This window comes from Rhinoderma darwinii, chromosome 2 (assembly GCF_050947455.1).
Source record: "Rhinoderma darwinii isolate aRhiDar2 chromosome 2, aRhiDar2.hap1, whole genome shotgun sequence".
Taxonomy (NCBI): Eukaryota; Metazoa; Chordata; class Amphibia; order Anura; family Rhinodermatidae; genus Rhinoderma; species Rhinoderma darwinii.
Window position 1 is genome coordinate 388,890,465 of NC_134688.1, and position 18,989 is coordinate 388,909,453.

The 18,989-nt window shown below is 39.3% G+C and overlaps 1 protein-coding gene across 2 annotated transcripts in view; it reads left to right on the forward strand.

The window, feature by feature from the left end:
• NLGN4X (neuroligin 4 X-linked) overlaps positions 1 to 18,989 on the forward strand; it is a 261,523-nt gene that overhangs the window by 134,989 nt on the left and 107,545 nt on the right. For both annotated transcript variants that reach the window (XM_075853982.1, XM_075853983.1), the window contains one exon: positions 7,340 to 7,492. In XM_075853982.1, coding sequence (XP_075710097.1) covers positions 7,340 to 7,492 — 153 coding nt within the window. The remainder of the gene's footprint in view (positions 1 to 7,339; positions 7,493 to 18,989) is intronic.

Consider the following 18,989-nt stretch of genomic DNA (forward strand, 5'->3'; position numbering starts at 1 on the left):
TCAGAGCATGCAATTGTATGCCTATGGAGGTGTCCCAACAATACTCTAGCTGAGCTTTGTAAACAAAACTCTACTAGTCTAGAAAGTTGAAATGTATTCTCTAAACTCTTACGTGCCCTGTAAGAAAGCGCTGCTTTTTTGGAAGATGAATCGATCAAAGGTTCCCTTGCAAGATTTAAATCTCCTAGGATAGTGATTTGCTCCGTAAAAGAGTCTATGGTTAATAGTAGCTTTAATATTCATTCAATTTGTCTCGTGTTTGGGCATACAAATTGGCAATAGTGAGGGTCTGTGAGCCTATCTTCCTCAATGCTTCGCGCACCACAACGTAATAGCACGTCGTGGTGTGGGGGGGATGTATGGAGCGCGCTCACATGCTGAGCATGCTCCATATGCTGCGTGTAATAGCTGACACCTTGGACTAATGGCCAGGAACAACAATTGGCTGTTTAACCCCTCAAATGCTGTGGTCAATCACAACCGCAGCATCTGAGGCATTACAAAGAGGGGGTGGCCCCCTCTGACAGATCATTAGCGCCCCTACAACGTGATCCCGGGGTGCCGATAGTTGTCATGGCAGCACAGGGGCCTAATGAAGGACCCCAGGACTGCCTTCACTCTGCCTGTGGGAGGGCTTAACAGAAGCCTGTAAAAATGACAATACATTAGTATCGCAGTATATTGTACCAGCGATCACTCATTCAATTAGTCCCCTAGGGGGACTAATAGATTGTGTAAAATAAAAGCTAAATAAAGTTTTTAGTAGTGAAAAAAAAGTAAAAAAAAAAAGCTTTTCTCATTTGTCCTCTAAAGTAATGTAAACAATAAAAAGAAGGAAATAAAATTGGTATTGCTGCATCCGTAAAAGTCTGAGCTATTATAATATATCATTATTTTACTCGCACGGTGAACGGCGTAAAAAAAATGTAAAATGCCAGAATCGCTGTTTTTTTGTCAACTTAGCTCTCAACAAAAAAATGTAATAAAAGGTGATCAAAAAGTTGTATGTACCAAATAATGATAACAATAAAATCTACAGCTCATCCTGCAAAAAAATAAGCCCCCACACCGCTCAATCAATGGAAAAACAAACAAGCTATGGCTCTCAGAATGTGGTAAAACAAAACAATTTTTTTTACCAAATAGTTTTTGTTTTTAAAGTAGTAAAATATAAAAAATCCTATATAAATTTGGTATCATCGTAATCTTATCGAGCCACAGAATAAAGTTAAGGTTTTGTTTTTACTACACAATGAACGCTGTAAAAACGAAACCCAAGAAACTATGGAGGAATCACATTTTTTTTCCAATTTCAGCCCGCAAAGATTTTTTTTCAGTTTCCCAGTACATTATATGGTACTTTAGGTGGTGCCAATAGAAACTACAACTCTTCTCGCAAAAAATAAGCCCTCACACTACTATGGTTCTTGGAAAGTGGGGAGGAAAAAAGAACCCCATTTTTCAGGGCGTCACCGGCCTGTGCAGAAAGGATTGTGTCACAGCGTAACACACGTCTATGGATTATTTTATTCTTTTTTCACCCCATTATTATACCACCTGACTATGCCCCTGATGTACTCTGCCCAGCTTACATATACCCCCATATTAGAAACTGAAATACCAGAAATACTCAAACAAAACTACTACCAAGCAAAATCCACGCTCCAAAAGCCAAATGGTCCTCCCTCCCTTCTGAACGCTACAGTGTGCCCAAACAGCAGTTTACTTCCACATATATGGCTTCGCCATACCCAGGAAAAGCTTTTTAACAATTTTTGGGTTGTGTGTCTCCAGTGGCACAAGCTTGGCACTACATATTTGCCACTGAAATGGCATATCTAGGGAAAAATTTCTATTTTTACTTTGCACCATCCGCAGCACAATCATTTATGAAAAAGACCTGTGGGGTGAAAATGCTCACTGCACCTCTTAATAAATGCCTTGAGGGGTGTAGTTTCCAAAATGGGGTCACTTCTCAGGGGTTTCTTTTATTATTTCACATCAGAGCCTCTGCAATTATGAACCAATACTGTGTAAGTTGCCAAATTAGGCCTCAACTTCGCATATTACTCTTTCACTCCTGAACCTGGTCGAATGTCCAGGCAAAAGATTAGCCACATGTAGGGTGTTTCTAAAACCAGGAAACACAGCATAACAATTAGAGAGCTGTCTTGTTATGGTGGCACAAGCTGGGTACCACATATTGGCATAGCTATGGAAAAAAAATCCCATTTTCAATCTGCAACATCGAGTGGACACTAATTTCTGCAAAACACCTGCAGGGTTAACATGCTCACTACACCCCTAGTTGAATACCTTGAGGGGTGTAGTTTCCAAAATGGGGTCACTTCTGGGGGGGTTTCTACTATTTTGGTCCCACAGGGGCTTTGCAAATGCGACATAGCGCCCAGAAACCAATCCAGCAAAATCTGTACTCCAAAAGCCAAATGGCGCTCCTTCCCTTCTGAGCCATACTGTGTGCCCAAACAGCAGTTTATGACAACATATGGGGTATTGCCGTACTATGGAGAAATTGCTTTACAAATGTAAATGTTCTTTTTTCCTTTATTTGCTGAGAAAATTATAAATTTTGATCTAAAGCTACGTCTTATTGAGGAAAAAGGATTTTTTTTTTTCACTGCCCAATTCTAACAAAATCTATGAAACACCTGTAGTATCAAAATTCTCACTACACCCCTAGATGAATTCTTCAAGGGGTGTAGTTTCATGAATGGAGTTACTTTTGGGGAGTTTCCACTGTACTGGTACCTTAGGGGCTTTAGAAAAGCGACATGATGCCAAGAAATCAATCCAGCAAAATCTGTACTCCAAATAGCCAAATAGCTGATCCTTGCCGTGTGCCCAAACAGCCGTTTATGACCACATATGGTGTATTGTTGTACTTCAGAGAAGTTGCTTTACAAATATTGGGGTTCTTTTTGTCCTTTATTTGTAGAGAAAATGTAAAAAATTATTCTATAAATTCACGCCTTGTTGAAGAAATAGGATTGTTTTTATTTTCACTGTCCAATTCTAATAAAATCTATGAAACCCCTGTGCTCACTACACCCGAAGATGAATTCCTCAAGGGGTGTAGTTTCCTAAATGGAGTAACTTTTTGGGCACTTTTTGGGCAATTTCTCTGTTTTGGTTCTTCAGGGTCTTTGCAAATGCATCATGGCCTCCGCAAACCATTCCTGCTAAATTTGAGCTCCAAAAGCCAAATGGCGCTCTTTCCCTTCTAAGCCCTGCTGTGTTTCCAAACCGCTGTTTATGACCACATGTTGGGTATTGTTGTACTCGGGAGAAATTGCTTTACAAATGTTGTAGTGCTTTTTCTCCTTTAGTCCTTGTGGAAATGAGAAACAATTTGCTAAATCTACATTTTCTTTGAAAAAATGTAGATTTTCATTTTCACGGCCTACTACCAAAAATTTCTGCAATAAACCAAAATGCTCACTATACCCCCTAGGTAATTTCCTTTAGAGGTCTAGTTTCCCAAATTTGGTCACTTTTCTGGGATTTCCACTGTTTTGGCACCGCAAAATATTTTCTAATAAAAGTAGACCCCAAAATCCACGAGGTGCTCCTCTGCTTCTGAGGCCTGTGCTTCAGTCCATAAGCAACTAAGACCACATGTGTGATATTTCTAAAACTGCAGAATCTGGGCAATAAATATTGAGTTGCATTTCTCTGGTAAAACTTTCTGTGTTCTAAAAAAAATGGATAAAAATTTAATTTCTGCAATAAAAATGAAATTTGTAAATTTAACCTCTACATTGCTTTAATTCCTGTGAAACGTCTAAAGGGTGAAGACACTCTAAATGCGGTTTTAAATAATTTGAGGGATGGAGTTTTTAAAATGGGGTGACTTATTGGGAGTTTCTAATATATAAGGCCCTAAAAGCCACTTCACCACTGAACTGGCCCCTGTAAAAATAGCCTTTTGAAATTTTCTTGAAAATGTGAGAAATTGCTGCTAAAGTTCTAAGCCTTGTAATATCCTGGAAAAATAAAAGGATGTTCAAAAAACAAAGCCAATATAAAGTAGACATATGGGGGATATTAATTAGCAACTATTTTGTGTTTTATAACTGCCTGTCTTACAAGCAGATACATTTAAATTAAGAAAAATGCAAATGTTTTAAATTTTTCACTCAATATTAGTGTTTTTCACAATTAAATACAGAATGTATCGAACAAATTTTGCTAGTAACATAATAAGTCAAATGTGTCACGAGAAAACAGTCTCAGAATCTCTTGAATAGGTAAAAGCTTTCCGAAGTTATTACCACATAAAGTGAAACATGTCAGATTTGAAAAATGAGGCTCTGTCAGGAAGGTCAAATGTGGCCAAAGCGGGAAGGGGTTAATGTCAGTGTTGATGTACATTTTTTTTTTTCCCCCAACATTTCTTTAGCAATTCACCCATTGCATTCATAGAGCGCGCAGTAATAATATTTGTTGAGGCATGTTCAGATGTGGCGGACAATTTCCACTGCAGATTTTGCCACAAATTCGTACATGTGGGGGTGCATCCAGAAGTGCCGAACTTCGCATCAGATGTGCCGCAGGTTTCAACCTTTGCAAAGGCTGAAATCCGTGGTAAAAGGCCTAAAATAGCAACATATGAGTTGATATAAAGACGTGGCTGATGGAATTCATTGTGGCTAAAACAAAAATCATCCTATGGCTTTAAGCCAAAATTGCAATGCTCCTTAGGATTTCAAAAGCAGCCACTTCATTTAAGGTATTTCTATATTACTTTGAGAACTTTTCAATCTTTTTTTCTAAATTGTTTGCTTTTTTCACGCGTGGATTTCTGACTGATAGAATCTATAGCCTGCAAAGTCTGTTTAGTAACTGCTATATTTGACTACTTTATTATGTCAGATTTTATAAACATAAAAATTGTGCTAAACTTTGCGGATTTTTCAACACACTCTAGACCCAGACACAATAGTAAATCTGTCCTATTGTGTAAATAATATGCTGTTGAACCAGCCAAAAAAGCTGCACTAAAATCCATGCCAAAATAGACATATGATACATGCAGATTTTGTTGCAGATTTCCTCCATTTGCATTGATGGGGCATGAAATATTAAGCTTTTTTTTTAGGGTATACCCATATATATGCACAGAAAATAAGGTTTTGTCATAAATATATTACATTAAAATATAGTTAAAACATGTAGTTAAAGTCTCCTAATGGGACTAAAAAAGGTTTTCAAAAATTATTAAAAATGTAATGCTGTGCATGCAAGAAATAGTCCTACAAAATAAATACAATAAACATAATATTTTTAAAGTAATAATTTTCAATATTATAAAAAGTAAAAACACAAAAATAAATATATTTGGTATTCCCATACATTTAAAAACCTGTCCAAAAATAATGGTAACATTACTTTTTTTCATACATTCCACCATAAAGAAAACAGAGAAATATTTAATGAAATTATATGTATCCCAAATTTTTGCCAAAAACTCTGTCGTCAAAAACAAGGCCTCAAATAGATACAAATAAGTAAAAATAAAGATATAGCTAATGGAATGCATAAAGGCAAAAACAAATATATTCCTATATCTTTAAGCCTAAATCGGCTTGCTCCTTAGGATTTTAATAGCAGCCACTTCCTTTAAGATATTTCTATACTAATTTGAGAACTTTCCAATCTTTGTTTCTTAAGGCCGGATTCACATGAGCATGTTTGGTCCGTGATATACGGTCCGTATGTCGGCCGCATTTCCCGGACTGAACACACTGTAGTGTGCCGGGATCCTAGCATCATAGTTATGTACGATGCTAGGAGTCCCTGCCTCTCCACGGAACTACTGTCCCGTACTGAAAACATGATTACAGTACGGGACAGTTTTGCCGCCGCGAGGCAGTGACACCTAACGTCATAGATAGCTATAATGCTAGGAACCCCTCTCCCTGCAGTGTGTTCAGTCCAGGAAATGCGTCCAACATACGGACCGTATATCACAGACCGAACATGCTCGTCGTGTGAATCTGGCTTAATTATTTGGTTTTTAGACACACAGATCTCTGACTGATATAATCTGGAGCCTTCGAAGTCTGCTTAGTAACTGCTATTTTTGACTACTTTATTTTGTCAGATTTTATATTTAATATGACTGCATTGGAAATTCATAGAATTTATAATGAGCACTTTTCTGTACATATTTCTACTTGACAAGCCACTATTGTACTAGTTAAATAAAGTACTTTATTTTTAAAGCTTCTTGAGTTCATGTATTTGCATAATAAAAAAAATATATATATTAGATTAAATTATGTAAATCTCAAAATGTTTTGCTCTGCATTTATTAAAATTTGGTTTAGATACAATTTTCCAAAAATACTCACTATGAATAATTTCTATAGAGTGAAAAAATATGCAATTACTGCAATTTTGAAGTGCACTTTCACAAGCCGGTACAATATATTTAACCTTAAGATTTTAAGGACGACTGCTATGGAAAGTAATAATGTATAATATTAAAAATATAACAAGCATGACTGTCTTTAATAGAAAGTTAATTATCTTTTTTTGACATATACTTTATATATTACAGTAAGTCATAAATATTACACATTTCAATATATACTACCAACATGTTTAAAAAAGCATCAATTTGTTGAGGCACAAAAAGCTAAACAATTTCCTTCTTTCTTCCTTTTTTTATGATATGAAAGTGAAAAACAGCAATTTCTTTAAGGCAAACCATTTTGTTACAGGAACTCCATTTGCAGCCATATAGGCTCTGTGTACACATGCATGATGTCTAAAGCCAAATGACATCATGGACATGGAAAAGATGCAACCAGTATATATATATATATATATATATATATATATATATATATGTCAAAGTTACTGTTTTTCTGTTTTAACTAACATAGCCGGAATATTTTGGACCTTAATGAGCAAAACTGTTTTTGCAATATTTTACACGTTGTGGTTAAACGGCTATAACTTATTCAGTTATTTAAGTGATTTTTCCATCTCTATTTCATGGTAAATAGGGCTTTACTATTGCACCATGAATAGAGAATTTTCCGTGACCAACATTTCTTAATTAATCAAGTACGTGCAGGGCATAGTGTTTTGATTATTTCACAATGTAATAAAAGCAAGGTAATCACTTAACCAGTAAATATCTAAAAAACAAAAAATGTTGTACATAAAAAACAAAATGTGAATTATGAAGCCATATTAAAAACTGAAGTTGGATTTTTTTTTACAGGACGCAATGTTTTAAAAATATTAAAAATTACAACTACCAATATTTCAACTCTATTATGTGATCCTTACTTATACTTTCTTTTAGATATCCACGATCCAAATAATAAGAAACCAGTTATGGTTTACATCCATGGAGGGTCCTACATGGAAGGTACTGGAAACATGATTGATGGAAGTATACTTGCAAGTCATGGAAATGTTATCGTCATTACAGTCAACTACAGATTAGGTATTCTCGGTAAGTCAACTATTATTATATAATCAACTTGATTGATCACTTTTTGTATGTTCTCTAAATTACTTATGATATTCTGCTTAGAAAGGATTCCAAAAAACATATACATGTTCTACATTTGAGGTATGGGTCTACACAAAGAATATTGAACCTACAGTTATAATCTTGAAGGATGAAGGTGAACTTCTAAAGTAATACAACTTCAAAGCCTACATTATTTTCTTAATAATAAAGCTGTTACAATCCTTTATAAAACGTGTGCGACAATTGAAATATGTCCTTGAATTGTGCTATATAACTCTAAGGCAAGTCGTATGGTATTCACAATTCTATGAAGCTCTAGGCTTCGACATTCCACACTAAAAGGTTCATTCAACTATTGTGTGCATTCAATCAAATACAAGATATAACAAGACGTAAACATTCTTCATTTGAGAGGTTAAGTTATATTAATTTTCATTGTATATACTATAAACAGAAGCAGTGAAAATACTTGTTTTTCCTTAAGGGGGTGGTCCAGGATTCTAAAGAAAAAAGAAAAAAGGTTTGCCTTTTTTTTTCTTGATACAGCACAGCACCATTTTGTTTTGTTGATGAGCTGGATTACCAGACACAGCCTATGGACAAGATTGGCACAGTTTCTTGAAAAAAATGCAGATCCTTTTTCTATTCGCTGCCATCTTGTAATACTAAATTCCACAGTCATGGAATAGCGGCCGAGCTGCAGTAATACAGCTCTGCTCCTTTTCAAGTGAATAGGAGCAGAGCTGCACTTCTGCAGAATGGTCGCTAAGCAATGTACAGAGCCAACCAAACCTTGCATACTGTGCAATGACATCTGGCACCCGCAGGTCGCCGGAGCAGCTTACTGGACCCCACAGATCATATACTGATGACCTATCTGGTGGATAGGCCATCAGTTGTCCGGTTGTGGACAACCCCTTTAATATATTGTTCATATTTAGTATACTGTTCACATTTATAAAGTGGCAAATGACACAATTGTGGAATAACGATCGTGGTCGCTCACCATCTCTGGATCACACGTTAAATAAAAAAATTACTCACTGCTCTGCTTCTCTTCTAGATCTCCTCAGGCTCCCTCATCAGGCCACGGTGCATACAGGTCCAACGTAATATGTGACACAGCACACAATGTCTAGCATCAGAACCTTATGTGCTGTGTCGCATACAAGGTCCTGACACTGCCTGCCAACAGGAGCTTGTTTGCGCTGCTACCTGACTTGGGAGCCTGGGGGGATCGGTGGCATAAGAAGAGGGGCGGTGAGTATTTTTGAACATTTATTTTATTGCCCGATCATGGGGGAGCAGTAGGGGGCCCTGCAAAAAAACTATGACAACTAAGAGCTAGTGAAGATTTCCACTATAATTTATGCCGGGTTCTGGCACAAGTTATAATAAAGTTGTCAGGCTGCGGTTGGCCCCGTCCCTTTGATTAAGCTCTGTCCACATATTAGAGTGGTGTAAATGGCCCAAAAGTCATAATTGTTCTTGCAAATTGCTAACTTTGAGTTACTTGCAACTTTTCTACACCAGAAAACTGATAAATTCCTCCCTGTATGTTCAAATGGAGGCTACTTTACTAATGGTTTAGCACCTAGAATCAATTATAAATCAATTATAAATCAAATATAAATGCCTGTTTAGACCTGCTTTTGCCATGGTTTAACACAAATTTAGATGTTTTAAAGCCACCAGCACATTCACAGAAAAAACGTAGCAAAAAAAACACATGGTTTTGCCACAGTGCAATATTTGTGAGGTTTTGGGCCGCTGTAGTGCGGTGTTGCTCTGTGAATATTTGTGTTGATGCAAAATACTTTAATTTAATATAATAGTATTATTTGATGGAAATTGTAGAAAATGTGAACACATCTTTATTTTGAAAAGTTAGTGGCAAGTATGACAAAAACTGGAGCTAAAATGAATCTGCAATGTAGTTCAATCCCAGTCAATAAATTTTTCTCCTAAAGATCAGTTAATAATATTAAAATATTCTTCTACAAATGTCTTTGTTTTTGTTTTATTTAAAAACATTTTATAAGGATTTCAAGAGGCTCTGTCACCACATTATAAGTGATCGGCGCTGTAATGTATATAACAACAGTGTTTTTTATTTAGAAAAATGATAATTTTTGGGCAAGTTATGAGCAATTTTAGATTCAATCTAATTGGTTTCTTAATAGACAACTGGGCGTTTTTTACCTTTTAACCAAGCGGGCGCTGTAAAGAGGAGTGTATAACGTTGACCAATCAGCGTCATACACTTCTCTCCATTCATGTTCATTTGTACTCAGGACAGCGTGATCTCGCTGTGCTGTCACTTTACTGAAGTGTCTTGAGAGTGAATAGACATTGCCTCCAGCCAGGGAGCAATGTCTATTCACACTCCCGACACTTCGGTAAAGTTTGTGTGGGACTTACTTACACAGCACAGCGTGATTTTGCGAGATCATGCTGTGCTGTCATTCACAGTAACATTACCGAAGTGTCGGGAGTGTGAATAGACATCGCGTCCTGGCTGGAGGCAATGTCTATTCACTCTCAAGACACTTAAGTAAAGTTAATGTGGGTGTATGTGACAGCACAGCATGATCTCGCGAGATCACGCTGCGCTGTGAATACAAATGGACATGAATGGAGAGAAGTGTATGATGCTGATTAGTCAGCGACATACACTTCTCTTTACAATGCCCACTTGGTCAAAAGGTAAAAAGTGCCCAGTTGTCTATCAAGAAAGTAATTAGCATAAATCAAAAAATTGCTCATAACTTGCTCAAAAATGATCGTTTTTCAAAATAAAAAATACTGTTGTTATCTACATTACAGCGCCGATCACATTATGTAGGGGATAGGGCACTTATAATCTGGTGACAGAGCCTCTTTAATTCACTACTTGGACATATACATGCATTACATTGAAAAAAATAAATTTCTTACACGGTGGTAGGAAATCTAATTTCCTGTTGCTAATATCTCCAACAAAATCCATATCACTGTACAGAGATAATTATCACATCAGTCTATGTACCCAACGTTGCTCACAGTCTAATACACACAAATAAAAAAGTGTCCTTTAACTTATCTCTAAACCAGACAAATCCCTATATGTATGAGATGTTAAACAAATATGTAAATAAAAACATATACCTCTGCCGACGCCCATAGTCTCCCATGTTTAAAAAAGGTATACGTTTAATTTATAGGTTTTTGTGCTGGATCGCTGTGAAGGATGCCTCTGACAGACATGTTATTCATCGGCCATTCATCACCCGTAGACTCCCATGTTAAAAAAGTGTATGTTTAACGTATACATTTTAAACTAGATGGCGTGAGACTGTATTGAAATTATGATAAATTGTATATCTTAGCGTTATTTAAGAAAAGTTAATGGTGGACACAGCTATACCTGCTAGGGACAATTTCATAGAATGCCAGTTATAATTCCATTATCTCAGAACATTTTTGGAGTGTACCGGAGTGCTTAGAGGAGACTCACACAACCAATCAGAGAACATTCAAACTTCATGCAGATGTTTCTCTTGGTCATATTCAAACCCATTCCCCCAGGGGCAGAAGACAACAATGCTAGCCACTAAACTTACAGAATGTTCTATTTTATTTGCCATCTTCAGCTTATATGTATATTACTGCATCATAATTAATAGATCAAGTAAATGTGTACCAAACCACAGTGTTTGCCGTGACATCAGATATATTTAAAGTAAAAATTATTTTTGATAAGCACAATATATATTTTGGCATTTTCCAGTGCAAAAATTGCGAGATAGAAAAAATTCATTGGTAACTATTATGTATTTATGTATTCTCACTATTTATAATATGTCACTTAAGAGGATTACAACATTATAAGAGCATTACATCTTCAGTTGATGGGTGTAAATGGATTCTTTGGCAAATGCCTACAGGTAAAAGTTAGTGACTGGGACAAATTATCACTTTCCATCCTCTCCATTGTGTTCCTTAATCGATACTAATGACATTCATCTCTAGCAAAGTAAAGACTTATTGTTAAGTAATTTATCACAGTGAGACTTGTTTCTGTAATAGTACTGCGCATGACGCAGAGCATTGATTAGAAGACACATTAATGAGCAGTCTCATATCGCATTTATAAAAGAAGAAAAGAAGGAAAACCTTATGAGGGCCAATTTGTAGTTGGATTGCTTGCTGTGTTTGAAATGGAATACTCACTGGGCCTGCAATTTAATACTCCCACAGGGATGTAAACACACAGCACAGTGTAAATGATAAACCATTCTTTTGGCTTTGCGATAGGCTAAACATACAGAGTTACATCAAATATTAAACAAAAATACTCTTGGGTCTAGTTTCAATGTGTTCATTGATCTAAGCTGTTAACATCTATTCCAGAATAGACACGCAACAATCAGAAAACCACCCAGCATGGCTTCTACATAATGTGTAGGCTCTAATCTTATAGTGTACATCAGGAATAAAATTAAAAAATAAATAGAATACAGACCGGGCAATGATACCTGACCTGTCAACTTATATAGGTGGTTGGTTATAGAAGCAATGCTTACATCATATTTATTACAACACTATACTTCGCACTGGAACAAACACAATTACTGGATACGGAATACGGGATACAGGATACGGGAACACAGGATACAGGATACAACTAAGGGACCATTTCAATAACGATAGGGAGCTTTTTACAGGTGCGCACGCTGGCCCTTTAAGGCCAAGAACGAGCATTTTCGCGCACCCTAAGATGGACAGTGGAGCAGAGTGGCATCTCTGAGGAGAGAGATGCTGACTGGAGTTCATCAGTCTGCGGTCGTGGCCACTGGAGGGTAAGAGATGCTGGTGTTCCTCGACCGCGGTCATTACAATTAGTTAAAACTCTATTTAATGGGGTTTTTTTCCAGATCGACATGACCTGTAGGACCATTGTAAGTTTAGATCAGTTGGTTTTGAAGTTTTGTAGTTAGCCTTATTTACAACACAATTATCCTTTAACTGGTTGCCGACACAGGACGAGTATGCTCGTCCTGAGCGGCGACCACTTCGCGCATTAGGACGAGCATACTCGTCCTGTGTGACAGCCGTCCCTGCGCGCGTCTGTGCGCGCGATCGAGAGTGGGGCAACGGCTGTAATACACAGCCACGGCCCGCTCTGACAGCGGAGAGGAGAGAAACATCTTCTCTCCGCTGTTAACCCTTTGAACGCTGCGATGACAGCTGATCGCGGCGTTCAAGGAGAGGGGACTGCACATTGATCGCGTCACAGAAAATAACTGTGACGCGATCAAAGTCCACAACTCGTATGGCCTGACAGCCCAGGGTCTATTGAAGGACCCCAGGGCTGTCTGAACATATTTCCTGTTGTTAGGGCATACTGAGGTATGCCCTAACAACTGCCTGTGTACAATCAGTAACAGGCTAATGTACTGGCATATAGATCTATGCCAGTACATTACAGTTACAAAATAAAAATCAAGTTAAATTAATGTAAAAAAAAAATAATGGTAAATAAATAAATAAAAAGTAAAAAAAATACACAGAAACACACATTTTTTATAATAAATAAACTTTTTCAAATATAAGTCCCAAAACATGAAATAATATAGACACATTTGGTATCGCCACGACCATGACAACCTGTATAACAAATGTATAACATTATTTGTGATGATCAGTGTATGGTGTAAAAAAATAAATATTAAAACTGCTGCGCAACTGCGTTTTTTCTGCATTTTAAGCTATTTAAAAATTTATAGAAATGAAACGATAATGTATTTGTACCAAAAAATGGTACGTACATAAAGTACAACTCGTCCCGCAAAAAAACAAAGTCTCATACAACTACATCGTACAAAAAATAAAAGCGTTATGAGCGTCGGGATGCAAAGAGGGAAATGTAAAAAAAATTGCTCTGTCCTCAAGGCTAAAATTGGCCGTGTCCTTAAGGGGTTAAATACATGTTTAACCATTGCAGAGTGTGGTTAAGAGTCTTACTGACAAAATTTATCAATATATCATATGATCTCTTACTTTTGTACTCTCCTGTTTAGGCTATTATTTTAGTGAATGAGTCTAATGGAATTGCTTACCTTTGAATGAGTCTAGTGACTACTTTAGTATTGACTGTGGTAGTATAGAAAAGCGAAAAGAAAACACAGCAGTTTATAGGTTAATTCCACACGTTGCGTAAATACTGCGGAATCCGCAGCAAATACAGTAGCAGCAAAGTGTATGAGATAAAACAAATATCATCCACACGCTGCAAAATACTCAGCGAAAAAAAATGCTCAAAAATTTTCCTGTGGTGCAGAATTTTATTCCGCAGTATGTCAATTGTATTTGTGTAAACGCTGCTTATTTGTTGCGGGTTTTCCCAATTGAATTCAATGGGGAGGTAATTCCTGCAACAAGAAGTTGTTGCGTTTTCTGCGGGAGGTTCGCAGCGATTCCGCCGCAAAAAACTCGACTCAGAAAATAAAAAAATCTTATACTTACCCAGGAGTATGTGTTTCGTCCTCCAAGTCGGCCTCCTGAGGTGACCGCTGCAGTCAATCACAGGCTGTAGCAGCAGTCACATGGGATGAAACGTCATCCCAAGATGCCGGCCTGGATGACATCAGAGGGCCGGCCTCCTGGGATGGCGCTATAGCCAATAACAGGCTGCAGCGGTGTCCTGGGATGAAATGTCATTCCTGGAGGCCAGCCTGATAGCATCCCGGCTAAGTGCTGCAAGGCGAAAAACTGCACCACAGAGCGGATACGCTGTGTGCTTTTACGCAGCGTATCTGCCCCGTGTGAACTCAGCCATAAGGTTAAAATGATGAGGGACTTAAAACTTGTCAGTGTAGGCTCTCAATAAGTGGTTATGCTATTGTTTAGGCACAACAATATTATGAGCTTACAATAAAGAAATGCTGCCAGCATCAGTAATCCCGCTAATGGACTGTATCCAAGATGCGGGTAGAACCCTGAAGTCGGGTAAGGGGCCGTAAAGGAATGTAAAAACCAAGGACACATCTCCAAGATGCTATCTCAATCAGAAGAGGCCAAGCTTGTATTTAAGAGAACTTTATTTCTAGTAGTGTCTAGTTTATGTCTAGTAGTAAGGCATTTCACTGTACTTTGGTCCCCATCATTAGACTAAGGAAACAAGCACTCATTGCATTACTACTTGAATGAAGAGAAGGGAAGGAGAAAAAAAAGTACAACAATAAGGGAATGTAAGATATGAAGTAAAATATAAAACAACATATAATCCACTGTATCTACTAAATGAGATGAGCAAAAATCAAAATAAAAAATGAATCCAATTCATCAGCTCTTGAGGGTCCTCAAAAAAGACAAGTTCTACCAAGCAACTAATACTGTACTTTACATTGTCTTAATCTATTGTGAAATATGCCATTAATATCTTAGGTAGGAATACCCCTTTAACTTAGTCATATATGAGCTATTTTAAGTGACCGACACTTTCATCGCTACAGAGAGGATTTTAAATGCATTTGCTAATTACATTTCTGACCAATGATAACTTGACTTTGTGATTATGTATGTTTACTTAAAGTGTACCTAGTTTTTCAGGTGACTTTTCAGAATAAGCTGGAATATGTCATACATGTCTACATGAAGAATAACACTATTTCTGGCCATTATATGACTTGTGTGTGCCATTATTTAGCAGTTTTCCCTCTCTATTTCTAAGTTGTCTCAAAGTTAGTGGGCAGAGTATAATAACTATCATGTTTTCTTTAAACTTTACACATAGAACAGGAGATTCATACTCTCCTATCTCTATCACATACAGTATATAAAAGCTGCAGCAGCATGGAGGAGATTATACAGCAGTACAGTCCAGCGTAGCTGAGAATCCAGTACTGGAGTGATATAGAAAGCTTACCATCACGTCTCTGTGTTTCTCTCGGCTCCTACTACCTCCCCCTGCTCAGACTTCAATCCTTCATAGATTTACATGCAGCATGTGTTGCTGAGTCTCACTCTGTCTCTCTGCTCCCTCCTCCTGCTCCCCTCCCCTCTCCATAGAAAGTTAAAGCCAAGCAGTGTAATGACATACCCTCACCTTCTGCAGCCCCTCTGTAAACGGGGACGGCCAATCTTTGACAACAGGAAGTGAACAGCAGATTGCAGGAAGACAGAATGTCCACTAAGTATGAATTACTATTTTCATTAAAGGAATTAGTGGCAGAACCCTTTACATGGCATACTGCTTTCTAATCCTTTTTTATTACCTTCCATGTCCAGAACACCATTCATGTCCTCTAGCACACTAATAAATTTATGATCAACAGCATTAGTTTTTACTGAAAATTTTCCATGTTATTGTAATGACGGGGGTGGGGAGACAGACAAGTGAGCCCTAATCTACCCGCCACTCAGTCCCTGCCTACTTGCAACGACCCGCCCTAGGCGACGGGGTACAACTGGGCGACGGTCCCTACGCTCAATAAGTGCACGACAGACAAACAGACAAGGGTACACAGAACTAGGGGGAGAAAGGGGCAGTTGCCCACGGCAACACCGTGAGCAACAAGAGAAGTGAACAAGCCGAGTCAAACAAGGAGAGTACGAGGTACCAAACGCAGAGCAGAAGAGTAGTAAACAAGCCGAGTCAAACCAGGAGTGTATGAGGTACCAAACGCAGAGCAGGAGAGTAGTCAGCAAGCCGGGGTCAATATGAAGCAAGGACAATAGTACAAGAAGCTGCAGCAGGGCCAGGAAACAAAACAAGAAGAATCACAAGCAAAGGAGGAACAGGAAAGGCAGGTATAAATAGACAGAGGGCGGGAGCTAGCTCCATCTGGCCAGGCTGTGATAGATTCTCCCACTCCTAAGCCTGCCACCCTGAGTGGTGGAAGATGGAGGCAGTCTCACAGACATATAAGCAGGTGCAGACTGATTATCTATGGGTGTTAACCCCGAAGCTGTGCCTGGCAGATCCTTTACAGTTATCACTGCAAACTTCTTGGACGGGACCTTAAGGCACAAATTTTTAGACGATAGCCACACCAGATCCCCGACCATAAACAAGGGGTTAGGTGCAGAACGTTTTCTGTCTGCCTGAGTTTTTTGTATGCTCTGGGACGCCTCTAGGTTCTGCTGAACCTGAGCCCAGACTGTGCACAGTTCTTGATGAACGACCTCTACCTCGGGATTGTTGGAAATACCAGGTGAAACGGAAGAGAACCGTGGATTAAACCCAAAATTACAGAAAAAGGGGGAGACCCCTGACGAGTTACTGACCCGGTTATTAAGGGAAAATTCGGCGAGGGGAATGAATGAGACCCAATCATATTGACAGTCAGAGATAAAACACCTTAAATATTGTTCTAGAGACTGATTAGTCCTCTCAGTTTGGCCATTAGTTTCAGGATGGAAGGCAGAGGAGAAGGACAGATCAATCTCCAACTTTTTACAGAAGGCTCTCCAAAACAATGGATCAAATTGTACCCCTCTATCAGAAACAATATTGACAGGGACCCCATGGAGACGCAGGATGTGTTTGACAAACAAGGTAGCTAACGTCTTAGCATTGGGTAGTTTCTTGAGGGGCACAAAATGGCACATCTTACTGAAGCGGTCTACTACAACCCACACCACCGACTTGCCTTGAGATGGAGGCAAATCAGTGATAAAATCCATGGAGATATGGGTCCAAGGTCTCTGTGGAATGGGCAAAGAACATAGTAAGCCCGCTGGTTGGGACCTGGGAGTCTTGGACCTAGCACAAACTTCACAAGCGGCGACGTAGGCTTTAACGTCTTTAGGCAACCCAGGCCACCAATAATTTCTGGCAATGAGGTGCTTGGTACCCAGGATGCCTGGATGGCCAGATAGTGCAGAGTCATGATTTTCCCTAAGTACCCTTAGCCGGAATTGCAGGGGAACAAACAGCTTGTTCTCAGGAAGGGCCCCGGGAGGTGAACCCTGATCAGCCGCAATTTCAGAGACTAAATCAGAATCAATAGCGGAAATGATTATACCTGGAGGCAAAATACAAGCAGGATCTTCCTCCGAAGGAGGGCTGGCCATGAAGCTACGTGACAGTGCATCAGCCTTAACATTTTTAGACCCAGCCCTATAGGTAACCACAAAGTTGAATCTGGTAAAAAATAACGCCCAACGAGCTTGTCTCGGGTTTAGCCTCCGGGCAGATTCTAGGAAAACCAGATTCTTGTGGTCGGTAAGGACCGTTACCTGGTGCCTAGCCCCCTCCAGGAAGTTGCGCCACACTTCAAATGGCCATTTAATGGCTAAGAGTATGCGGTTGACAATATCATAGTTACTCTCAGTGGGTGAAAACTTCCTGGAGAAGTAGGCACAGGGACGGAGATGGGTGAGGGACCTGGTACCCTGGGACAAGACAGCCCCCACTCCCACCTCGGACGCGTCAACCTCCACCATAAATGGCTCCATTTGGTTGGGCTGAACCAGCACCGGGGCCGAGATAAAGCACTTCTTAAGGACCTCAAAAGCCTGGACAGCCTCAGGAGGCCAGTGGAGGAGATCAGCACCCTTGCGAGTGAGATCCGTAAGAGGCTTAGCGATGACCGAGAAGTTAGCAATAAACCTCCTGTAATAATTAGCGAACCCCAGGAAGCACTGTAACGCCTTTAGGGAGGCAGGTTGGACCCATTCCGCCACAGCCTGGACCTTGGCAGGGTCCATGCGGAATTCATGAGGAGTGAAGATTTGGCCCAAAAATGGTATCTCCTGCACCCCAAACACACATTTTTCGGTCTTTGCAAACAGTTTGTTTTCTCGAAGGACCTGGAGCACCTTCCTGACATGCTCAATGTGGGAGGACCAGTCCTTGGAAAACACAAGTATGTCATCAAGGTACACTACAAGAAATACCCCCAGGTAGTCACTCAAAATCTCATTTATGAAATTCTGGAAGACCGCTGGAGCATTACACAACCCAAAGGGCATGACAAGGTATTCGAAATGACCTTCGGGCGTGTTAAACGCAGTCTTCCACTCATCCCCCTCTCTGATGCGGATAAGGTTATAAGACCCCCGTAGATCAAACTTAGAGAACCATTGGGCCCCCTGAACCTGATTAAAGAGATAAGGAATCAGAGGAAGGGGATACTGGTTCCTTACAGCGACCTTATTCAAGCTTCGGTAGTCAATGCATGGCCTAAGACCACCATCCTTCTTCCCTACGAAGAAGAAGCCAGCACCTACCGGAGAAGTAGAGGGGCGAATGTAACCCTTGGCCAGGCATTCCTGGATATACTCTCTCATGGCTTCACGTTCGGGACAAGAGAGATTAAATATCCTACCCTTAGGGAGCTTAGCTCCTGGTACCAAATTGATTGCGCAATCATATTCTCTATGAGGAGGTAACACTTCGGAGGCCTCCTTAGAGAAAACATCGGCGAAGTCCTGAACAAACTCAGGTAGCGTGTTCACCACCTCAGGGGGAGAAATAGAATTAACAGAA